This window comes from Rana temporaria, chromosome 2, assembly GCF_905171775.1.
Source record: "Rana temporaria chromosome 2, aRanTem1.1, whole genome shotgun sequence".
Taxonomy (NCBI): domain Eukaryota; kingdom Metazoa; phylum Chordata; class Amphibia; order Anura; family Ranidae; genus Rana; species Rana temporaria.
This window is the reverse complement of record NC_053490.1, coordinates 483563914-483590636: the sequence shown is the minus strand read 5'-3', so window position 1 is coordinate 483590636 and position 26723 is coordinate 483563914. Positions and strand designations below refer to the sequence as shown.

General features: G+C 38.5%; 1 protein-coding gene across 21 annotated transcripts in view; it reads left to right on the top strand.

The window, feature by feature from the left end:
• The window catches only part of ROBO2 (roundabout guidance receptor 2), a 1260761-nt gene that overhangs the window by 1175723 nt on the left and 58315 nt on the right, over positions 1 to 26723 (top strand). For 11 of the 21 annotated variants that reach the window (XM_040338787.1, XM_040338792.1, XM_040338791.1 and 8 more), the window contains 2 exons: positions 3906 to 4077; positions 19647 to 19829. In XM_040338787.1, the coding sequence (XP_040194721.1) occupies positions 3906 to 4077; positions 19647 to 19829 (355 nt within the window). Of the gene's footprint in view, positions 1 to 3905; positions 4078 to 19646; positions 19830 to 25798; positions 25826 to 26343; positions 26413 to 26723 lie in introns of all 21 variants that reach the window. The other 10 variants (XM_040338780.1, XM_040338783.1, XM_040338771.1 and 7 more) reach the window with 2 other exon arrangements.

Here is a 26723-nt window from a genome sequence, read left to right as displayed (position 1 = left end):
GCTTTTGGGTTATATACCTCCTTAAAGTGTTGTCACAGGGACATTGGGTTAGGGAACTCACCTGTGTCCTTTAAAGTCTAAAATCTCTAGTGTGTCTCTAATGTTTGCAGTGCACACATGCCCCAAGGAGAAGGGGGCCCACTGTACACTCACTGCATATTTTGGGGTATCGATTCAGAAAGTACTCCTTGCTACAAAGTTTTACTTTGACCTGCAGTTCAAAGGAGATTTAGGTATGCCATCTAAAGGGGTCAGGTGCAGTGCCAACAATGCACTGATTAAGTACGCATGTAATATACATTGCCTGCCCTTACATTCAGACCAGTGTCAAGGGGTATGTAGGCCAAGCTTTTTCTCGCCAGTCCCCGCAAGTGATTCCAAATAAGATAAACACTGTGCTTGAGTAGAGGAGAGAGCCGCCAGCACTTAAAAGTCTAGATACATGCTCCAAATAGATATTAGAAAAACAGTGCAGCACTGGAAATTCAAACAAATAATAAATGATCACATGCAATGAAAACAAACACACAATTCATAAAAAGGAGTAGCACACTTGCTTAATCAAAAGACAGATTTGAGCTATAAAGAATAATGTCCATATATATGTAAATTTCACAGAAACCAAAAGTCCTCCTCTGGTCTCCTCTGTATGAGAGAACATCGCAGGCGAAAGATACAACTCCACACCCAATATGTGTAATGCAAAATTGCTTACCAGAAGTAAATGACCACTGGATTAAGGTCTCCCTCAGACCATAGCTGGTTCCATCTGCTCACACTACTCCAACATGGCTCAAAACAACAAAAGCAAGAAAGGGCTCCCATAGTGCAGTTTAAATAAATAAATACAAATATTGGTAAAAGATAAAGATTACACTTACAGGAATCCAAGATAAAACCAGCATGAAGTATAATCCAGACACGTGGAAAAGATTTGTGGCGTTCCTGCGGGAACCCCACCTGGCTCACTCGAACATCCACCAATCGGATGAAATAATATGATGACATCACAGTTGTAGGCCCCACCTTCAATTCCAAATAAAAAAACATATTTATAAAAACAATAAAACCAATTGTAAATGTCTGGGATCTGAGGAATGAGATGCAAGTAGTAGAGGCCCAGTTTATAATCGTGCACACAAGCCCACTACATTCAGTAATGCACCTGCTTCAAATTCTAGTGATTTACATTTTTGCCACTCAAAGCATTTGGTTGATAGTGTAAAACATTCTTTTTGCGTACCAAAAAAACCTCAAACCTAAAAGTGTAAAGGACAAAAAATATATTCAATGAGTGTGCAATGATACATTTCAATGTAATTAAAGTATATTCCAGGCAAGAAAGCTATTTTTATCTCTTTTACAGTAAATGTAACATGCTTCACCAGATTATCCTCTGTGCAAGCGTAAGCATCTAAAATACATAGTCATTATGTGTATATTTATTTGAAGGAGATCAATATTGCATCAGGATTTATTAACCCCCATGCAGATATTAACCTCGGCTTCACCTCTGTCAATACTTACCAATTCAATGAATTCATCTCGATAGCATGAGCATTTTGTAGTCTCCATATTACATTTAAAGCAGATTAACATATGATTAATTTCTGACTAACACTGTTAACAGTCAAAAACCATTGAGAATATTATCTGCTACCTTAAATAAAACGAAAATTCAAATTGATGCCTGCAGTTTTCTCATGGACGGTGCCAGAAAGTGTAATTACAATGGAAAGCATTAGGGAAAAGGTATTTTGACTAGATGGCTTGCATAGCGACATTAACATGATTTATCAGTTTTAGCAGCAAAGTATGCATATGTTTTTTTCTAATCTAGATTTTCTGAGGTTATTTTTAGCATTTTTCATAAATGGTTTCTTGAGGTAAAAGCAGCTTATGTATTTAATAAGAACATTAAAAAGCAGCGATGATTAATAAAATGTATTCATACTAGTGAAAGATGATTTTTGGGTTCTGCTTTTAGATGCTTTCTATGTCTGAATAAGTTGTGCTTTTATTGCTCTTGTCTGTCTGGTGCCAGTCTTTTGGATAATTCTACTGATGTTCCTGCCAATTGAGTTTTCTTTGAAAATAAATAGTCACTGTGCAATTAATTTTATTACAGGTTCAGTGTAGTTGGAGGTTAGTTATAGTATACTATGTAAATCCTAACAATTAACTTCTCTTGTTTGTTACCATTTGGTTTGTTCACTATACATTTGAAAGCATTTGGTTGTATCTAATAGACAAGTGCAAAAATATACCAATGGAACCTGTTAGAAATCTTGTTAGCCGATAGCACTAGGTGCCTCTTCTGCACTGTTATCAGTTCTCATCAAGGGCTACAGAAAACCCATATGTTAAAGAAAAGAGTTGAGGGAAAGACATTATGTAGTCCTGTACTAGGGTGACAGTGTCTCTCATTCATGGATACACTATTGTGAGTGACTGTTACACCCTAGGACAGCAAGTCACACCAAGTGAAAATAAAAGAAAATAGGCTAAAAAAATGAAACTACCACCAACAAAAGATTGGTAAGTAGGGATGGGCCAAACACCCCCTCGTTTGGTTCGGTTCAGCACCAGAACTCCCGACCATTGAAAAAGTTTGGACCAGGGAGCTGCGGTGGCTCAACGCGATTGGCACTGCGCTGACAAGCCATTCACCTCTGCAGCTAGAGGTTCGGATCCCGGTCTCGGCTTCATGTGAATTGAGTTTGGTGGTCTCAGCCCGGCTCCCGGTGGGTGTGCTATGCAGGGTAAGCCTGTGCTTAGTACGCCCCCCTCCCACAAAAACCACCACACCTACACAGGCACTCTAAATTGGGTTAACACACGCACATTGACCACGCGGTCTCTAAAGAGAGGCGAAGGACTAATGGGGCTGGTTGAGCGGGCTAATCCTCTCACTCCCTTATAGGGAGTCCCTCTGCCCCGTTGGGCTTCAAAGCGGAGCAGGTAGGGCGGGCTGTGTGGGAGGACCCCCTCACACACCCGCCATTGCCACCCGGGGCATGGAGAAAGGTGGCAGATTGCCTCTGGGGGAGGCCTGCCTACTCCCAACTCCTGCAGTCCGGCTCCTCTCTCGAGTACACGCACAAAAATACACTTTAAAAAAAGAAAAAAAAAAAAAGAAGAAAAAAAAAAAAAAAAAAAAAAAAAAAAAGAAAAAGTTTGGACCTGAATCCAGAACCCTAATAACGTAATGGTAACTGAAGCTGTTGGCCATAAAAATGGGCTCCCGGCTACTGCCCTGGGGGACATGTATCAATGCAAAAAAAAGGTAAAAAATATTGTTTTTAAAGGAGCATTAATTTTAATGATGCCTTAAGTTAAACAACTTAAGGCATGTATAGAACTGGCTGCAGCAAAACTGACATGTATAAAGAAAAAGAATGACATTGCAATTGAAAATTCCCCTACAAACTTTTTTTATTTTGCAAACAACGGCTTGGGGTGCCAGTCTATATGATGAGGCTACATTTTAGTACATGTGCTTCCCTGCTGACAGATGAATGAGAAAAAAAACATTGTGGCAATGGACAAATGTTAACAAATGGTGTTTGGGGGTTCCCCCCAATCCATACCAGGCCCTTTGTATCTGGTATGGATTTTAAGGGGAACCCCATGCCAAAAAAATGGTGAGCATTAATAAAGATTTAAAAAAGGCTGTTAAACTTGTATAATATCAGGATATGTCTACGAGGTAAGTTGTGAGCCAAAGAAGTGATTGTACTGAAATTGAACTTTGGAACAAGTTTCCAGGTAAATGTTGTGAAAACCTTTTTTAACATAGGAGGGTCCACAGGGAATTCATGGAATGGCAAAACCAAAACACTGCTAAAAGGGAATTCAGTGTTGTGTGTTGCTTAGTAAATGTATTTTTTTCTTTACATATATAGATTTGGTGCCTGGGAAATGAGACAAGGTTTCACATAAACAAGACTGTAGATGCGGCAATTCGCTCAGTGGTGATTGGTGGACTCTACCCTGGCGTTCAGTACCGGGTTGAAGTGGCAGCAAGTACAAGTGCTGGCACTGGGATAAAAAGCGAGCCGCAGCATATCCTTATTGGTAAGGCTTATTAAACGTATTATTTAAGTGTGTTTTGTTCTAATGTGTGCAGTTTGAATGTGTGCTGTAATTCTGATTTGTTGGTTTACAACGTTATTGACTTTACTGTATAAAAGGGCTGACTCGCCTTCTTCTGGCTATGCACATGGTTTTAAATATTTTGAGAGCAACAATGATTGCTTGAAGACTATATAAACATGCAGATATGGTCATTATTAACGCCAAGCACATAACTGTATCTGTATCTAGCCCTGAACAACTCATCAAAACTGAAATAAGAGTTTTAGCCTAAGAGGGTCAGACTCAGCGCTTATGGAAACAGAGAAGGAGTAACATGACCTACATTAGGGATAAGTATTGGGGATAAGTGGAATTGATAGTTCATATTTCCCTGAACCCTGAAATGTTGGCAAAAATCTGTAGATATCAGCAAAATGTCAAAATTAAAATGAGCCTTAGTGGATTTTTAATGAGGAAGTTAGATTTAATGGTCCCTGGCTTTAAACTACAATAAATATACTCACAAATGCCCTCAAGTAAAGAAAAAATAGTACATTTTTTCAAAACATTTTTCACTAAAACATGGAGCAACCCAAGCAATATAATACCAAGGGCATGACTAACTCAGGCCTTTTTCAATGTTGCAAACAAAGCCTTCCCAATTTTGGCCACACTGCCCCTTTAGGAATGACAGTTTGCTTCCTTTTTGTAATAACATTTTTAAACCCCCAATGAAATCTGATACTGCATGTAAATGTTTCTGTATTCTCTATGGTTGTTGTGTCTGTGCCAGACTATAAAGTTTTCATTACTATCTAATGCATTCTATGAGTCTAACAATTAGCACATGATTCAACATTAGGGACTGTAGTGGGATTGCCATTGTGGGTGTTTTTTCAGTCTTTGTGCTCTTGTGTGAGTGTATTACCATTGATGGTGTCACTGGGGATTTCTCAGGGATATGGAAGTGCAGCTGTAATAAAATCAGCAGAGCATTGAGCTGAAAACAGACCTAGGATGATGTCTGAGCTTCATCCCCCATTGGAGCATGGCACCGCGAAACGCCAGCTACATCGCTCCTCACAAGCCAGTTCAAAGTCATTTAAGAAGCAATGCAACTAATCTGGACCCGTTGATACAAGATAAACAAATAGCCTATCCATGTGCTATATTGTCTAATAAATGCAAGCACCAAAACTAATTATATTTTAATGCACTCTGTTAAATGTGCTGCTTAACTGTCTCTATTCAGCAGGGAAAGCTTGGCCGAATCACTGTCATTATGGAGGCTGTTCCTAAGTTATATTTCTGCACTACAAGAGAATCTATAATGTGTTTCAGTGAGCACTTATTTTGATATTGTTGTAAAGTTCACCTGAAAGTGATGTAATTTTCACATTTTACATGCTTGTTGAAACATATTTGTATTAGTGTATTGCATTTCCAGAATTTTAAATAGTTTTTCAATGCAGTCGCTCACTGACCATTTATGAAGTTTTGAAATTGGCTATTTTCCATTTAACTTACCATATAACAGTGGATGTGCAAATTCTTATTTAACCTGTGGATCAGTTGCAGGATTTTTGAGCAATTTTGTTGTAAAAATGTATTGATTTTTTTTTTAATATAAAAATTCCCCATTTATATGACTAGGAATGAATTGCCAAAGATATTTACCAGGCAGATATTTAGGTGAACACATGCTTGAATGGTGAATGTCACAGTCAGCAGATTATATAATTGGGATGATCGGGTGCCATGCTATGAATACTTTTTGGTTCTTTTCCACTCAAAAACATTAAAGAAAAACATTTGTAGTGTGTGCAGTATTAGATAGAAAGATAGATTCCCCAGTCGAATGGCTAGACTTTGCATCATACTTTGACTGAAGTCAAACAGGTAATTCCAGCAAACTTTCCACTTACTCTGACAAAAGTTTGGTTCTGATTATAACATAATACCCTGCATACCACAAATATAGCTATACTAACTCTGGGAACCAGTGAAGCTGCTGGCATTATAAAGTGTTGTCATCATACTGGGAACTGGAGGGCCAGGTTTATAGCAGGGGCGGCCCATCCATTAAGGGCGCACAGAAGCCGCCTCGCCTATCCATTGCCACCACCCCCCATATCCATGCCTCCAGGTCCCTTTAAGGATGCTGGGTGCATGAATTTCAATGTGGGGGGGTTTGAAGCACTGATTATAGCCAGAGGCTCTAATAGGCTTCAAAATAGGGTGGTGCTGAGAATGCGTTTGGAGCCCATCCAGGTGTGTGAGAATAGCAAATTATTATCCCCTATTCTCACACTGAATTGCCTCTCTGCCATTCAGGAAGTGCGGGTCTGAGACCTGTTTCCCAAATGGCCGAAAGGAGACACGTTCTGATTGTCCACCGAAGGAGTAGGGAGGAGACGGAAGGTGCCAAGCAGGGGAAGGAGAAGCTGCTCGTGATGCCCGCGGAGGAGAGCCGGGGAAGCCGACCATGATTTCCTGCCATGGATGGGGTAGGTACACAGACCGACCGGGCCAGCTGCCACTGGTGTATAGGCAGGTGATAGTGGGTAAAGGGAAAAGGTCAGTGTAGTCATGGTCATTTATAGATCAACAAAAGAAACTATACTGCGCTAAAGATATAAATACAATTGATAAAGTGTTAGTGAAAAACAAAGCTGCGACACCTAAAAAACATGCGATAGCCATGTAACAAATGTGTAGAAAAAAAGAGAAATAAGGTCACGCTAAATATATGACACAAACATGATATTACCTGTGAATAATTAATACATAAATAAATATTAAAAAAAACAATGCCAAATGAAAGTGACTGTAAATAATACAACTAATAATAAATGTGCAAGTAAACCAAGTCCTGAGAATAAATACAAAAAAATGGAAGAATAAAAGTCCAACACTCAAACGATGACAATGTCGTCAAACGTAGAAATGTTGGAAGTTGAGTGAATCCGCCACCAAAGTGAATGGAAGTAGCTGCTCCTCACAGGTGCACCTGAAAGAAAATAAGATTGATACCCCTACCGGAGATGATGGACCCCCTGTTAGACAAGGTCTTGAATGCCTGCAAATGACCCTCTCCGGGGTGACAAGGAATCCCAGTGCTGTATGTCGCTCCACTCATGGTCATTTATAGTCCAGTAAACTTGTGGTGGTGGGGGGTTGACTCAGCAAGCTTCAAAAATGGTGGGGCACCCCATGCCTGTAAATTATGGTCATGTTAACAAAACAGGTTGAACAGAATTACAGATATTTGTCAGGGGAAACATGTGCCTTATATGTTGTTACTTCCTTATTTTGCAGCTGTGGTGACCGGTGACATACGTAATTTCCAGCTGTTTTTGCTCCTGGTAGATGAGTGTCATCAATCCCAGGAGTCAATGGGAATTGTCGACTCTTAGCACTGCATTATTTCCAAAGCGGAAATGACGTGATGCAAGGCATTACTATGCGCCATTTAAAAAAAAAAGAGTAACCAGGCTTTTGTTGCCATTGTTACATAACGTCTTATGAGGAGTGATCGGCGGTGTTGGAGGCGGCTGAAGCATAGCAGAGCGGCATTATTTCTTTACAAATTTCAGGCAGTAAGCATCTTAGCTTCATTTACAGTGCCCGGAGGACAGCAAAGAGGAGGAGGGGGAGAAGAGGTTTCCATAGCAAAGGGACAGCAACTTCCTCAAATGCTGCTGTCGCTATGAAAACCCAACCTACAAGCTATGGGACTCACACTGCGCATGCGCAAGATTATCAGGTGCATGCTGGGTTTCCAGCATGCATGGAAACCCAGAGGAGGGAAACAGCGGCTTCAGATGCCCACACTGGAGATGGGCGCACTGTTCAGGAACTGCACATAGTAAGTAAATGATTTCATGTACGAACACAAAACTGGGGTTAGTTTGCAGGATACCCTTATTTAAATGCATGAGGCCTTACTATTCTAGGGGTATTTTTAGCTTAAATTATTTTTGTCGGCCGGGAACACCGCTTTAAGTAGAAACTATATCTAGTTTAGCCAAAAATACCTTTGTGTTCTCTGAAGCATGCAAACTAAAAAAATATGCCACACAAGTGCTCTCTGTGAGTTTTGTAATGAATAATCCAGGCTTCAATAATATGTAGCATGTAATTAGAATAACATGATTGTACCTATAGTTCAGACACCTGTGCCAGTCTCTTAGTATGCTGTATTGCTAATTAGTGTTACGGAATGGTCTTAGCTGTGCCTTCAAAATGAAGCACGACCCTATAACAGTTTTGCCTTAGGCCAGTAATGTGTAATTATCCACCAAGTAGTATAAAACATTTTGAGTACTGAACCAGTATTTAGGGGTCTTCAGAATGAAACAATTCCCACCCAGAATCATAAGACACTATTAAGCCTGTTTGATAAAGCAAAGAGTGACTCAGGCCCATGTTAAAAAGGCCTAAGGTAAAATGCGAATGTGAGAGCATATATGACGTTTATCTCAAGGGTCTAGTAATATTAGTCAATATTGATACAAAAGAACACAAGTAGGAGCTTTCACTACATCCTTCAGGGTATAAGACCTAAGATAAATGCCTCCTTTGTTTTACTCTAAAATGTGCAAAGAGTAAAATTTACTATTCAATTGGAATTTATCTTTTACTGATAACATTTTGGTAAAACTGAAATTGCATTGGTTATGTTGTAAAATAACCCACACCACTGTCTTGTGTAGTGAAAATAGTATCTAAGCTTATTGAACATTTACATGGCACAGCAAAGAGAAGAGTGCTACATTTTTTACATTTGAGGATATATTTACAGTATACCCTTTTACTCATTTATGCAAGAAGCTGATTAACATTTGATATACCCCTCATTAATGACAGGCAAACCGCCCTTATGTAGCCCTCTAGACTTTCAAACTCCTGTGAATTTCCAGATTACACTCTATGTATTACTCATAACAAGTTGGCTCGGTACCATAATTCCCCATGTCTAATACAACAATCAGTACTTCTCACACACACAAATGTTTCAGTTTCTTAACCCTCTAACAGGACAAGCTGAGGGGAGCAATATCATAACCACTGCCAGCCAATAAATTCTCCAACAAGGGCTTACTACAGGCTCGTGATTGGCTACTTTGGATTATATACTTTGATTATTAAAGCACAAGCAGCACATGCAATAGTATCTATCTTTGTATACAGTTATAGGAATCCTGGATGCCCTAAATGTCAGTGTGCTATAACAACTTAGTTTCAAAACTTCCTGTTGAGTGTTGGTTCAATCCCCTCTTCATCTAGCATAGTCCCGATGGCCAGTAAAACTGCTCACTATGAAAATGGACCAATAGGAATGCGTGGTAGAAGGAGGAAGAGTTCACCCTTAGTATTCAATGTGCAGAGTACTTACTCAAGGTGCTGAACATTGCATGTATAGTTGAGTGCAGGAATTGGTGAGTGACTGCATTGTAGTTCAGGAGCCTATTAGGAATCTTCATAAATACTAATAAGTTTAATTTAAATAGATTTCCTGTTTAAAAAAACATTTAACAGGAAGATTTGGTAATGCTCCAGAGCAACTAATCATATTTCCAGATTCCCTGTTATTTACCAGCACATATTTGAACCTAATTGGTTACAATGAGGCAATGCAAATAGTTCTTGATAAATAAACTTTTTTAAGTGTGGGGTTTAATAAGGCTACAGAAGTAATAATATAAATTCTGGCATGTTGTCACAGCTCACAAATTGGCTAGCATCACAGTGTGAAAAGAACTTTCAGATAAAAAAATTCCAGTTTCCAGAAGCATTGAATTTGAAACGACACACCACAGAAATCCCCGCTGCCTGATCTAAATGGCTTCATACAGTAGGATTTGCGTACAGAAATAAGTACGTTGGACATAAAAGCCTGTCGGCCCTAAGGAGCCATCTTTTCCACATGATTATGCTCAAGATGGCAGCTAATTGTTTCCTTAATGATCTCAGCATCCCTGCCTCTACAATCGTTTTATGACACCTTCTTTTATGTCATTAATACTATGAGTATTGCGAGTAATTATGCACTTCTTCTATGCCATATATGCCTTTTAGATTTTTGTGTTCATTAACTCGCCGGGTTTGTGGGATTGAGGGAATAGTACCTTAGGGTCACATTGACTGATGAATGGTTTATTATTTGCTTTGTAAAAAATATATAATTGGAATCCTTATTAACTCCGTCCATCTTTTATATATGGCAGTATAGCATATATTGATCTCTAAATACAAACAGACCAAGAAAGAAATCATTACTGGTTTAAGATTATTCATCCATTCATTTATATTGCTTAGAAAATATATGTGAGCTGTTCTAATAAAATAGATAATGAGAGTATTGAATTAAGGACAAACACATAATTAAGGCAAGAAAGAAGCACAAAACAAACTGTACGTTTTACACCAACTTCCTGTAATTGGTAAAGAAAGCCCATCATGACAAAACTATGGTGGCTGCTATTGCTGACTTATACTTCTGAAAGTTTCGGTTTTCTGCCTGTCATGCCGATCCTCAGGATTTAGTAGTTTGAAGCACTGACCCACAACAAGGGTGTAGATTATTGCAGTGCATTGTATTAGCACCTTAGTCAGGAAAACTGAATTTTCAGGAAAAGGTCAAGAAAGGCAAACATGGTAAGCCCCATATTTTTTTCAGAACATATTTAAATTTTAAATTAGGCTTAGGCTGCCAATCCCCTCTTGAAATTATATTTAAAGGAAATGTTGGAGAGTCACCAGTGATTCTTTATTTTCTTGAATTCATGAAATTCTTGTGCCTTCAGATGTCAATCAAATGATCAAGGCATTGATCACATGCTCTATGCCTGTACATTGGTCACCTGACCGACCCTGAAGGCAAGAGAAATTCTCAGGATTCAAGGAAAAAGACAAGTGTCTCTGACGTCTCTTTTTTTATTTCTCTGACAGCAAACTGTAATGTACAGGTGCACTTTATAAAAATCATATTACTTTACCATAATCCTCTTGACCCAAAAAAGTGTTTCCTTTTTTGAAAGACTTTTCCTGCATAAACTGAAATATCAAACATGTATTTTAACATAGCATGTAGCGATTCCCTTTCCTTCTCTTTGCAAGCAAGTAGCTGCTCCCTCATAACTATTTTGCATACTAAGTCAAGTATTTTTGGCAGTGTTACCTCAAAATATAAAAACATGTAGAAAGAAAATCTGTAAGTCACTTTTAGTGAGAAAAAAATGCCTTTTCTGGCACACAGATTGCATGGTCTGGGCATTGGTTCTGGCACAGGAGGCCAAAAACCTTGATTATGACAAGTTAACTATGAATTTGAAGAGATTATTTGATGTTGGGGTAAAGGTTTGTGTAGGGTTAAGGTCAGAGCTTGGGGTTTAGGCTTTAAGGGCATTGTGTTTAATAGTTAAGTGCTATGGCTTAAACTAGAGGTAAATTTTAGGGTCAGGTTAAGTGTTAATTTGGGGTTTAGGCTAAGTTTTAGTTTTCAGGTGAGGGGAAAGTCATGTTTAAAGTATAGCCCAAGGGCCATGCTAAAGAGGATCTTCACCCTAGGAACAAAAAAGTAAAAGTCAAAAGCTACAAATACTAAAGTTGCTGAAATTTAAGAAAAGCATCCTTACCTGTCCAAGGATTCAGTGCCTGACCCAGTTCTTCACTAGTCTTTTGGTCCGTAGCACTGGCATCTTTAGTTTTGAAAGCCAGCTGTCGGCTCCCTACTATACTGCACTTTGTGAATGGTCCCACAGTGTTCTGGGACACATCACAGGTGGACAATGAAGTGGGGGCGAAATTCCACTTGGATTGTCTAGGCAATATAAGTGGGAGTGGGAGCGGGTAACTGTTAAAACCAGGTACCTGCTTCCCCACAAAAAGTTCTGCTTTAAGTTTAGTGTTTAGGAGTCATGGGGCAAAGGTTTTTTCTTACTACCCTGTGCTAGGCCGTTGGCACTGAAAACCAGTATAGTTGGTATTTTGGAGAAAAGTAGCGTAGTTGCCCAATAACCACCTAACAAGTTTAATATTTAATTCACTGAAGAAATAAAACAGGAATTTTGCTTTGTTTGCTGTGGAAAATGTTTCTACATTTCTCCAGATTTCCTTACTGTAGTTTGTATGCCTTATTTAAGCCGGCTACTGCAGACTGCTTTCTCTAAGCCTTGTATAGTATAATTTTAGATACCTTTGTTGCAATAAGCATGTTTAAAGCCTTCAAATTTGGGAAGATCTGTTTTACGTTTTGAAGATGAACTCAATGGAGGTGATATGCTGCCCTCTGGTGGGCCCAAGGTCAGTTTGAAATGGACCTAAAACTGCAATCTTCAGTATTGGTTACCATGGAGCTGTCATTTCCACTGGGATCTGTTTCCAGTATGGCAACTTTCATGAAAGACTGCATACATGTGAATGCACAATAATAGACCCCTTCAGCTGTTTCTTCACACATCTCATCATATTACTGTCCCTTTAATGTAAGGAGAGACATTACTGTGTTTAGATCACATATAAATAAGCATTAAAATATAACATTATAATATTATATTTTATTTTATTATATTATATAATAATATACATAAAGATTATTCTGTTGCCCTCACCTTAAAGGGGTGGTTCCCCTAAAAATAAACTTTTAACATTGCATTTCCCACATTAATGACAATTAGAATCGTCTGGTTTTATTAAAAACGCTATATGCGTTCTCACCGCCACTTCCGGGTACGATGGTGGGGATGGGCATTCCTAATTGATGGACAGGCATCCGACCGACGCATACATCGCGTCACGAGATGCCGAAAGAAGCCGAACGTCGGTATGCGCCGTATAGAGCCGCACCGACGTTCGGCTTTTTACGGCATCTCGTGACGCAATGTATGCGTCGGTCGGATGCCTGTCCATCAATTAGGAACGCCCATCCCCACCATCGTACCCGGAAGTGGCGGTGAGAACGCATATAGCAAACAGTACTTACGGACGTTTTTTTTTAATAAAACAAGACGATTCTAATTGTCATTAATGTGGGAAATGCAATGTAAAAAGTTTATTTTTAGGGGAACCTCCACTTTAACAGTCTGCTGGTCAATAAAAATAATTGATGATTTGAAAAAATATTTTATAGATAAAAAGTAATAGCCAGCTCACACCCCCCCCCATGCAATGTTGATTACAAATTTAAATAGTGATCAGCATACTGTTGAGTTGATTTACTAAACTGGAGAGTGCAAAACCTGGTGCATCTCTGCATAGAAACCAATAAGCTTCCAGGTTTTATTGTTAAAGTTTAATTGAACAAGCTAAAATCAGAAGCTGATTGGCTACCATGCACACAGCTGCATCACATTCTGAGTAGTCCAGTTTTAATAAATCAACCCCTGTGAAAAAATAAAACTTCTTAAAAAGAGGGCAATGTCAAGATAATGCATTCCTATGGATAATGTGTTTTGACCCAAAAAGTCTTTATTGAATCACCTTGAGGCGCTTTGATGAGGACCCTGTTGTTTAAATATGCTATCCATAGGAATGTGGTATCTTGAAGCCTATGCTCTCTTTTAAAAACTTGGGGCCAGATTCACAGAAGAAGTATGCCGGCGTATCTACTGATACACTGGCGTACTTTCAAATTTGCCGCGTCGTATCTTTAGTTTGAATCCTCAAACCAAGATACGACAGCTTCTGGCTTCGATCCGACAGGCGTACGGCTTCGTACGCCTTCGGATCATAGGTGCAATACTTCGGCGCCCGCTGGGTGGAGTTTGCGTCATTTTCCACGTCGGGTATGCTAATTAGCTTTTTCCGTCGATCCACGAAGGTACGTGCGGCCGTCGCATTCTCTTACGTCGTCGCTAGTCGGCTTTTCCCAGCGTATAGTTAAAGCTGCTATTCTGTGACGTATAGATAGACTTGCCATGTTAAAGTATAGCCGTCGTTCCCGCGTCAAATTTACATTTTTTTTTTGCGTAAGTCGTCCACGAATAGGAAAGGACGTAACTCACGTCGAAGTTCAAAAATTGACGTCGGTGCGACATCATTTCACGCAAAGCATGGCGGGAAATTTCAAAACGGAGCATGCGCATTTCAATCGGCGCGGGGACACGCTTCATTTAAATGAATCCCGCCCCCTACCCGCCCAATTTGAAATACGCGCCGAGAAATACACTACGCCAGCGTAACTTACGGCGGAAAATCTTCCTGGATTCGAAATTCCGCCAGGTAAGATACGGCGACGTAGCGTATCTCTGATACGCTGCGCCAGGGCAATTCTTTATGAACCTGGACCTTGGATTTTAATTGCTCATTGTGTGCTGATCACTGTTTTTTAAATATGTATCACTAAACTCTAGTGTGCTTAGAGTTCCACTTTAAGGTCCGCAGTTCTTCATGGTATAAAGAAGGTGGTTTATTCAGGCTTGCAAACTTTCACAGTAGTAATTGCAAGTGATTGTGATGCGACTAATTAATTTTTACTTCAACAAATGAGTTTTATTCTTCATTAGTCTTCAGTAGGAGGGAGACATTGTATGCCATTATATCTTTGTCTGGAGAAACAATGGAGCGTTACAGGTCATCCCCGAGCCTTGTCTTCCCTCTAATTAGCAGAGCTGACAGCATTGTTACTGGAACACCTGCTTTAAGAGAAATCCTGTGACACACATACCTGTGGCATGTCTTTAATATCTTAGAGGACTTGTGTGAATATTGCAACCATTACAAAGTCATTAAATTGAAGGTAATAGTTTTAAAAAATGTTCAAGCTAGTTGTAAAATAAAAATAAAATATGTATAGGCGGAATACCAGTACAATTAAAGTGGTTGTATAGGCAATTGTTTTACTTTTACCTACAGGTAAGCCTATAATAAGGCTTTCCTGTAGGGAAAAAAAATATCTCCTAAACCTTTACGGTTTAGGAGATATTCCCCTCGCAATGAGCCGCTGACTGCAGCGGCGTATGCGCACAGGGGATTCTCGGCTGAAAGCCCGGCAGACGCCGGACCTTGCCGGAAAGAAGTGGGAGTAATGACATTGTGGGTCCACCCACTCACAGCGCTGGGCCTGCGATACCCGGAAGACATCTCCCTCGGCCTGGACCGGTAGAGATACCGACGCCCCATTCTAAGGTAAGTATTTCATAATGAGCTAGCATACACTGCATACTAGCTCATTATACCTTTTACCTTACAGGGTGGAAAAAAAACAAAAACATTTGGGCCCAGATTCACGTAGGGCAGTGTAAATTTAAGCGGGCGTAGCGTATTATATTTACGCTATGCCGCCGCAACTTAGAGAGGCAAGTGCAGTATTCACAAAGCACTTGCGTCCAAAGTTACGGCGGCGTAGCGTAAATGTGCCGGTGTAAGCGAGCCTAAATCAAATGAGGAAGAGAGCTGGTCGTGTTTTATGTAAACTAATCATGACCCCACGTAAATGATGTTTCGAACGAACGGTGCATGCGCGCGCATGCTCAGTATCACGTTGAATTTTCAAAGTAAATTACGCCCGCTCAATACTTAGTCGACATGAACGTAACCTACGCACAGCCCCATTCACGGACGACTTACGCAAACGACGTAAAATACGACACTGTTCGTACGTTTCCGACGTCCATACCTAACAGGACTTACCCCTGCTTTATGAGGGGTAACTTTACGCCGGCGTATGTCTTACGTAAACGACGTATCTTGATACACCGGGCACACGTACATTCGTGAATCGGTGTATCTAGCTAATTAGCATATTCGACTAGGAAATATACGGACGCGCCACCTAGCGGCCAGCGTAAATATGCACCCTAAGATATGACGACGTAGGAGACTTACGCCGCTCGTATCTAGGCAACTGTGAGGCGTATCTGATTAATGAATCAGGCGCCGAGTTGCGACGGGCTGCACTCAGAGTTACGACGGTGTATCTGGAGATACGCCGTCGTAACTCCTTTGTGAATCCGGGCCTTGGACTATACAACCACTTTAAGGCATAGAGTATGTCAAGGCAAAAAAATTTAAAATATATTTATCAGATCTCTGAAATACATGCATGTTCACCCATATTTTATCCCTTTAAACACACTGCAGCTACAGAAAAATAGCTGCTGATGTGCCAGAAATGTAGTATGTCTCTACTTTTCTCTTTACAAAACATCTCTGAATTCCTAAGCATATGGTGTCAGCCCTGTCTACTGCATTTCTGATAGATTTAATTAAAAACAGGCCTTTTCTCATCTTGTCCTCCCTTCTCATCTTCATAACCCCTTACGGGCAGTGAGCACATGAAGTTGTCAGCTCACAAAATTGCTGGCAAAATCAACAGTATAACAAAACACTTAAAATGATATATTTAGCAGACTAAAAGGGAGCAAATAATAGATGTTCATTGTTAGGATTTGCATACAGTGAAAACGTCTATAGTGGAAAGTATCTTCATAGACAAATACATGTACAGTGGAACCTCAGATTGCGAGTAACGTGGTAAAAGAGCATTTTGCAATACAAGCAATTTTTTTTTTTTTAAATCCTGACTTGGTTTGCGAGTGTTGTCTCACAAAACAAGCAGTATTCAAGCGGGTGCGGGTTTACAAGCAATCTCCTGGAACGGATTATGCTCATAATCCAAGGTTTCACTGTACCAGAAAAAACCCTAAAGACAAAGTGGTATATTTATAAAACAGTGAATGCAATGTTCACCAAGCATTCATGGAAAGGAAATCCATTAATTATAATGTTTTTAATTCACCAGCACTACTTTATTTTAAATATGCCCCAGTGGTGAAAATGTACTTCTGATTTGGGTTGCACTAAGCCCAGCGAGCGGTGGGAGGGGTTCAAGTGTGCTGAAAAAGGCTCTGTCCTGCAAGCATGAAATGGCCATACCAAGTCAATAAAGTGTTACTAAACCCAGGACCCTGCATTCACTATATCTGGTCTCCCACAGTAAACAGAACATGAAAATGCAATTATTTTAGCAAATATAAACTGCTAAATACCTTTTCTTATCAGCAGTATATAGCAGTCTTGTAATTTCTCTCAGTTCTTGGGGAAGCTTGTAGGGGGAGTTTCCATACTCATACACTGAGCAGTCCTATGAGGCGGCAGGGCTCCCGACCCTCTGTCTGGACATGTCTGGACAGTGCCAGTTGGCCCTGTGCTGATCACATGCACTCTCCCAAGAAAAAAAAAAAACTCTCTAGCAATACACACCAAACTGAGCATGTGCAGTCTGACTCCAAAAGCTCTGTCATTGCAGGGAAGAGAGGATCTGTGCATACAGGATCAAGCAGCCTTTTTACACAATGTGCATGATTAACCACGTATGTTCCACAATGAGTATAACAAGCATGCTTTACTGCATAAACAGACTGTTGTGGGTTCAGTAACAAAGGTTTTATGGCCTTGTATGCCATACATGGAATTGCTTTGTTCCTATACTCTTGGATGCTACTTACTTTGATCTTGGACAGGTTTGTTAGACATGTGCAATTTGTTTAGTTCCAAATCTATTTTTTACGAATTTTGTCAAATTTGGGTACATCAGAGTTAACGAAAACCCATTAAATGCATTTTTCCGAATATTCATAAATTCGTAAAAATTCGAAATGAAAAAATCCAAAAAACCCGAAAATTCTAAAATCGGAAATAATAACAAACTATTAAATTATAGGTATTGGAATTTCCTTTCAAATTTGTCTGTTAGTGAACGTAACAAATACGAATTCATCGAAAGTTATGAATTATCCAAAATAACGAATTCCGTATCTAAACCAATGGAACATAACAAATCAATATTAATAAATAACAATAATAATAATGATAACAACTTTTTATTATTATTATTACCGGTAATTCGTTCTATTCCATTTGTTTAGATACGAGGTTCGTTATTTCAGATACTTCGTAACTTCGGATAAATTCGTTACGTTCACTAACAGCCAAATTTGAAAGGAAATTCCAATACCTATAATTTAATAGTTAGTTATTATTAGTTAGTTATTATTTAGAACTTTCGGATTTTCCTTCTTTCGAATTATGTGGATTTTCGAATTTACGAATTGACAAATTCATACATTTTTGAATTTACGAATTTATGAATTGCGATCATAACAAATAAATCAAAAACGAAAAAAAAAACAAAGAACAAATGAGACGAAAACGGACACATTTTTTGGCAGTGCACATGTCTACTGTTTATTTCTTGTGAAGGACATTCCATCTCTAACAGCTCAATAAACATGGCAATCTCAAAAAAGCCAGAAACCTCAGCTTTATTTTATGTCGCCAGTTCCCTTCCATCCCTTCCCCTTGCTGTTAGACATGTGCACACTGAAATATTTTGTTTGGGAGTTTCCGTTTCGTCCGAAAAATACATTTATTTAGTTACTCCCGAAATTTGTTTTTATTTAATTTGTTTCGTTAAAAAAATGCATTCATGCGAAAATCCGAATTAAGGTTGAATCTGTCAGTTGAAGGCTTTCGTGTCTGTCGAATGTTCTAAGCAGATTCGATAAAGCAGCTAGACTGTACAACGCTCTGATCCACAAGCTATAGTAGAATTCTAATGTTGTATGACTAGTAATAATTATATTTAATAATTATTATTACTAGTCAACCAACATTAGAATTCTTCTATAGCCTATGGGCGGTGCATTTGACCATAAATGTCTGCTCACAGCGATCGTATGTTTTTAGCTGCTTCGTCGAATCTTCATGTCTCTATAATGTTGAATCTTTTCTCTCTATGTCGAATAATCTTGGACTAATAGAGTTAGGTTAGGCACATTCAACCGCAGGTTCAATAGACACAGATCACTATTGTCACCGTCATGTTGAATATTCTATCCATATCGAACTGTTGCCGCAACAAAACGAAAATAAAGTATTTTTTATGTTGGATCTTTTGGATTTCGGATTCTGCGCGTTTGTCATAGTTTGTTAAAACAAACGTGAAAATCCCTGAAATTTGGACGAAAACGAATGCACATGTCTACAGTACCTGCCGTGGCATTTGTTATGTAGCTTGTTATCCTTTAGATGACCATTGGTTACAATCTCAGCTTTACATTTTTCAGATCTTACAGATCTGGACATGCTGACCTTCTTGCTTGGAATCTAGAGAATCTTGTTGCATTGCCAATTTGTTACACTTACTAAAGCTCTGGTGCCAAATATTTTAGTCACATCTACATATGGAATTGTTTTCCAGACTTTGTTTTGTCTTATATTTTCAAAATGAAAATATACTGTATACCATTAAAACAAAAAATGAATGAATGAAAAGATGAATGAATATTTTTACAGACATGATACAAGGTTTTCAATTATGCCTCATTATTTTTCCAGTGGATGAAACTTGATTACGCAGCTGTCCCCCAATGCACACAGCAGTTTTCAGCATACTCGGTCCTGACCTATCTGTATTTCATTTGGCCAGTATGGTGGTTTTCTGTTGTATAAGATTGGCAGCCTCATTAATGCTATCAGTTCCTTGATACATAAAAGCTGAAAAAGCATTATTTTGCCCCAGTATGTTTTACTCTGTTAGTAACTATTTTACAATGATATCACAGGAAACCGTAATGAAGTTGTCATCACAGAAAACAACAACAGCATCACAGAGCAGATCACAGATGTTGTAAAGCAACCTGCCTTCATAGCGGGAATCGGTGGTGCCTGCTGGGTAATTCTCATGGGATTCAGCATATGGCTCTACTGGCGCAGAAAGAAACGAAAGGGACTCAGCAATTACGCCGGTAAGACATGCAATCGGAATTATCTTGCACCATAAAACCCTAAATTGCTTTTCAAAGTTATCAGTTGTGTAAGCATATTGCTGAATGCAGAATAATATCGCAACATTGTGTAATATTGAGTCAATACCAGGGAATTCCACATACAAAATAATGCAACAGTGCTCAGGCTGACTTTCTATATGATTTTAAATGTTTATAGCAGAATTAAACATCTTCAGCTACTGATGTTGTGTATTATATGTTAAATTTAAATCAGTTCATGTGATTTGGAAATCTAATCAATTTACTCATGCATGTTGCCATATTATTGGCAAAGTGTGTTCCATATACCTAGCCAAAATTAAAGAAACTCTTATTACATACATCACTATATCATTTAGGGTTACCTAGTAAGACAAAACATCATGGAAACAGTACAGTAACCACCAGATATTTATCCACATTTAACTTTCATTGTTCTTACAGCTCAGGACAGAGGAAAGAGGAAATCAAATTGTATACCACATGCTTGTGCATTGCGCACATCATAGCTGCTCTTTGCCTTGGCATGTTGATATCGAATTATTTACATATGTGGCAAGCCCATGTAGATTGGTGCACGATACATTGGGTACTATAATACCTCCTTTTGACCTATGTCAAAAGTAGATATTGTTGTATACCCATAATACTTCTTCAGGTACAGACCCAAAGACATCTCTGAGAATGCCAATGTGTGTCCATTTGGAAGCTTGGATTGTATGTACACAGAAAACTAAATTTCCCACAGGGTTGAACAGGAGATTTAATTGACCTATAGATGTCTGTCTCTGCTGGAAAAATAGCTGGGCTTCAAACTTTTCTGTCATATTTTGAAAGATAGTAAGACAATATTATTTATTATTTTATAATCTTTTGCTTTTCTGTGACCAATTTCTAAAATTAAAGATGTTGGGGAGTTGCCCTAGCATTCAGCCAACTTCATGGACATGCAGTCAGTGGAGGCAGATGATCCCTGAACATAAAAAAATAAAAAAAAATAAACGTGCTTCGAAGGTCCCAAATTTGGGGGGTATTTAGCTGAAGTCCTACCCCACCACTCGGGCCCCTGCCACCTAAAGTTGTGGCGATACGGAGCTTCATATGCAGCCTGTCAGAAGTTACATACAGAGTGGCCAGTTTAAATACAAGCTGGGAGGCTGAGCTCACAGTGCCTCTCACTTCTTGTCAGAAGCACTGAGCTTAATGGACAACTTGGAGCCTTGGGCCAATGGTAAAGCACCAATGGAATAAGCCGTCCAATAAAAATTCTGCAATGGAGGATGTCCTCTCACTGTAGTGTCATAGCAGGGGCACGTGTCTAAAAGACACATGCTTCCTTCCAGTCCAGCCCTCTTAAGTAGAAGGGGCAAGTATGGGTTTATAGGTATAAGATTTACCCACAATCCCATGTTTTTCTCATACAGTTAAGAGGGACAATAAGAATCTGCTGCCTGCTGAAAATGTACTGTTTAAATCAAGTTAAATCCTATATTATTATACTATATGTTATTACATAATAATTTATGATTTATCTATTTACTGTGAAATTACTGGTTTGAAGTTATAACTTTAAACTTCAGCAATTGTCCGTTAAGCCACCTGCTTGAGTACAGTTTTAGAAAATATAGGAAATTACCTTAAAAACAATATATAATAATTATTTGTATATTACTTACTTGGTAATGGTAATTAACCCCTTGCCACCCAGGCCAATTCTGACACTTCTCTCCTACATGTAAAAATCATATTTTTTTGCTAGGAAATTACTCAGAACCCCCAAACATTATATATATATATATTTAGCACCCTAGGGAATAAAACCATTGCAACTTTTTATGTTACACAGTATTTTCGCAGCAATTTTTCAAGCGTGTTTTTTTATGGAAAAAAAATTGTTTCATGAATATTAAAAAAAAAACAAAAGTTAGACAGATTTTTTTGTATACTATGAAAGATGATGTCCCGCTGAGTAAATAGATACCTAACATGTCACGCTTTAAAATTGCGCACCCTCATGGAATGGCGCCAAACAGAGAAGGTTATAGAGAAGGTCTAGTGCTAGAATTATTGCTGTCGCTCTAACGTTTGTGGCATATTTAACCTGTGTGTATCTGGATCTAAAACTAGCCAGTGCCTCACCAGCCACTGACTTCACTGCACGTCCCTGGTCAACTTACAGTTTTGATTGTTGAACCACAGGCTAGATAATACAATATAACCAGTAAACTACTAACACGTTCCAGTAATATAACTGCTTCTTGCAGTATAATAAACACAAATTCAAGAGTCTCATAATTATCATACCTCTACCAATGGAAAAAAAAAGATTTATTGAGTCAGATTTGAGCCCCTGTAGCACCTCTTTTTAAGCCAATGGCATAGACCACAGTAAGAATTTCTCAGTTCATTGAAATAACGAATTCTTAACTAAATCTTCAGCAAAGTGTTTCAAAGTAGGGCTCTTACATTTTGACCTCTGTTTCACTTTAAGAAGCATATACAGTCCAAAACAATTCATGTGGTCCTCAGCTGCTCTAGCTATATATGTTTCATGGTATTTCAAGACCTAGGAAGCTGATAGATCTTTGCAGTGCAAAAGATCAAATGGATAAGATGTTAGATCAAACCAATCGGACTTCAAAGGCTGATCCAACTTCTTATATTGTGGCTCCATTTCTCTGGAGACGGGAGTCATGTCAGATGTTTTAACTCACCAGTCAAGGAATATTAATGTATGGAATTATGGAGATCCTGAGAAACAAAGCGAGAGAAGATAGAAGAAAATATGGAAAAGAGGGTCAGAGGAGTGTTGTTACAATTTGTTAGTGGAATGAAGAATTAGTGGAAATGTGAGAATCATGAGATTTGACAACCTTTTTCATTTCTTACAAAGATCTCATTTTAGATGCTTATTGGAATATGGTCACTACATAGAATAACTAGATAGATAGATAGATCATTTATTAATTATGTGTACTGTACAATCACTAAAACTAAAAGGTAAAATAGAATTAATCTTAATCTGCACAAAGATAGGTAGCTATAAGATAATAGAGATATATGATAGATAGATAGATAGATAGATAGATAGATAGATAGATAGATAGATAGATAGATAGATAGATAGATAGATAGATAGATAGATAGATAGATCTCAGGTGGTATTATAATACAGAGGAACAATAACAAGCATAGAAAATGCTGTCAGGCTTTCCAAGACAAAGAATCAATATAACACGGGGGACACCTTTTAGGGTTCACAGAAGATTAAAAGAGTTTACAGGTATTGAGTGGCCATTACGATTCCTTGTGAATGGATTTTTTGTTCTTTGAAGGTGAAGTTTCTTTTTCTATTTACCTTTTAGTAAATTTGATCTCAGTGACATGAATAGAGGGCAAAATCTCACTATAATTTGGCAGGAAGCAATATCCAATTTTAAAAATGATGATTCCAGTAGACAGCGTTGCACTTTTATTCTATAAATGGCAAAATAGTATGCAATAATCTCAGCTATATTTTACCTATTAACAACAAATAGACAAATCTCAGTAGCTGGTAACCAAACTCCTAATATTGCATCTTCACTTAACTTCTATTATCTAGTCTTAGTGGCTTCTTGTGAACCTAACCTTGCCTAAAAAGAGCCCACACTACAGAAGTACAGGCACCTTAGTTATTTAGTACACACGATTGGACAAAACCGATGAAAACGGACTGAAGTTCAGTTTCATCGGTCCAAACCGACCGTGTGGGGGCCCCATCGGTCCATTATCCTTCCTTTTAGAACTTGCTTTAAAATTGAACCGATGGACGCCTAACCAATCGGTCAAAACCGACGGTTAGTACGCAAAAGCATCGGTTCAAAACCCACGCTTGCTCAGAATCAAGAAGTCGACGCATGTTTGGAAGCATTGAACTTCATTTTTCTCAGCACGTCGTTGTGTTTTACATCACCGCTTTGGACTCAATCGGTTTTTAAACTGATGGTGTGTAGGCACATCAGACCATCAGTCAGCTTCATCGGACCGTTTTCATCGGATGGACCGACCGTGTGTACAGGGCCTTATGGTCTTCTCTTTGATCCTTGTAAAGTCACTTGGATCCTAGACATGGGCTGAACATTGGGCTCAATTTCTCTTTATACTGGACCCTGCCCCTCTCAGTGCTAATAAACCCCTTCATTTACTGTCAACCAACTGTCAAATGCCAGAGCCTCAGTGATCAGTAAAAACTGAGCCATTTGACAGCTGAATTGCCAACAATTATATTGATTACACTATTTAGAGTATACTGGTCAGGACTCCCTATACAACATTAATGCCGCGTACACACGATCGGTTCGTCTAAAGAAAACGGTCTGATGGATCGTTTTCATCAGACGAACCGATCGTGTGTGGGCCCCATCGTTTTTTTTATCCATCGGTGAAAAAACTAGGAACTTGTTTTAAAATGATCTGATGGTTAAAAAACCGATAGAAAAAAACAATCGTCTGTGAGGAAATCCATTGGTTAAAAATCAACGCATGCTCAGAATCAAGTCGACGCATGCTTGGAAGCATTGAACTTCATTTTTCTCAGCACTTTATTGTGTTTTACATCACCGCGTTCTGACACGATTGGTTTTTTAACTGATGGTGTGTAGGCAAGACTGATGATTGTCAGCTTCTTCGGATATCTGATGAAAAAATTCATCAGACCGTTTTCATCGGATGAACCGATCGTGTGTACAGGGCATAAGGCAAAACCAATAAAAAAAAACTAAAAGCTTTAGATAGCAAAACTGTCATGTATGTATAACATATTTGATTATTTCATCTGGGCCTGTAAGTAAAATGGAAAACCCAGTACCCTAGAAATAAATAAAGTGACTGTGTAATCTGGGTAAATCCTACTTATAGTCTGGGAAAATCTTACTTATAATTCCGGGTCCTACTATAATTTAAGGAAATAAATGCACAGTAATGCCGCATACACACGATCGGTCAAACCGATGAGAACGGTCTGATGGACCGTTTTCATCGGATGGACCGATCGTGTGTACAGGGCATAAATGTTAGTGCAAACAAAGGCCACTAGGGAATCAAAATGATCCATAGTAGGATAGGACTTGGGCAAAGATACTGTACATGTTAAAGATATGTAGCAAAATAATGCAACAAGCAGTGCACCAAAGTACACCAAAACAATGTACTAAGTAATGAAGAAGGATAATTAAATGAAAATAGAATACATGGGTCGATTTAAAAATGAATGCAGACTCACAAGCACCATGAGATATATACCATTCCGTTCAGTTGTTACCTTACTTTTTAGACCAAATCAGATCTAACTCAATTTCCTTGGAATAATAGTCTTCTTTTCAAAGTAAGTTCCTAGAAGTTTCCTGAAATTATTTAGAAAATGTGATGTTTAAAAAGTACTATTTCTCAGTTTTCTCCATTTCTGTTCCTATTGTACAGTTATATCATGGTCATATATGCTTAAAATAGATACCGTATAAAAATTGTTTTATTGCACTGATTATATGGAACACCTTTTAGCACATTATCTTCACAGAGCACAACATGGCTATTGAATATTATTATTGAGTGCTATAAAATGAATACCAATCAAACCAATGTTTACATTCATTTCCTGCTAAATCATTGGCATTCAGGTTACTGTGGGTTAAAGCACATAAGCACATTCCATGTGAGATTGTTCCATGAACGCAAAAACAAACTTTTGCGAGCAAATACGGGTTTTCAGCTCATTTTTTCATTGGCTGGATATTTCCAATGTGTCACTTGTTCTCAATATCCATTGGCTGCTGAATGGCTACTGCTTCAAAACAAGTCATTTGCCATCTCAAGAAATAGTTCATTCATCATTCTAATCGCCAAAATGTCATTTTACTGTCCTAAATCTTCATTAGTAACTTAAGCTGTCTTACTTTCTTGTTTTGCAGTTCAGTCCTTCACCTTTACCCCTGCAGGTACTGTCCATTAGTCTGTGTTACTTCTTCACCACCATATCATTGAAAGCATTAGCTCTCAGAATTAAATATAATTAAGTCACATCAACATAATTGATACCTCTCATTTTCAATTAGAATCCGGCCGCTAATTATTGCTTTAGCTGCCTTTAAATAGTCTTGAATTGTCTTATTCGTAATAGTCTGTCTTTTGCAGAAATGCCCCCGGCTTGCTCATTATAATCTTTCTTTACATAAGTTCTCTCTCATCAGCTTTCAAGAAAAATAGTTTCCAATGGGTTATATTTATTTCTGAGAGATTAATATATCATTTGGCCTGCTTAAATGATGAGTACAACTCAGCACGCAGGGAAATATTTATTCCAAGAAGAATATATGGCTTAAAACCATTACTTCACCAATTATGCTCTAGATACATCCTTTGCGCCATTTACACTGCAACATAGATTATTCCAAAATAACTTTTTCTTATACAAAATGGGCAAAATGTCCTTTTTCTCTACATCCTCTGCTCCCAGATTCCCCAGATACAGGCATGCACCACAAAGTTGCACTTGGCACAAAGAAGGGGAGCTGGCACAAAGCAGGTATACTCATTTGATATAATGAACAAAAACCTTATACATTTAAAGGCATCAGATTTAAAGAAACTATAACCCACTCATGACTATTTTATATCATTGTAAAACTAAACCCAGGTTTCAAAAATAGTTATTTTAATATATGTAGTGTGCCTTCCAAGGGTGCCGAATCACGCCCCGACTCTACTGTGAGCACTGGTGTTCTCAGAAACTGAGGATCCGAGGATTCTCCAATGCATCCTTCCCAGTTACTTGCTGAAATCTTTTGCAAAATCAAGCAAATCAAGGGTGCATGAAAATACTTCTAGTTCATAGTG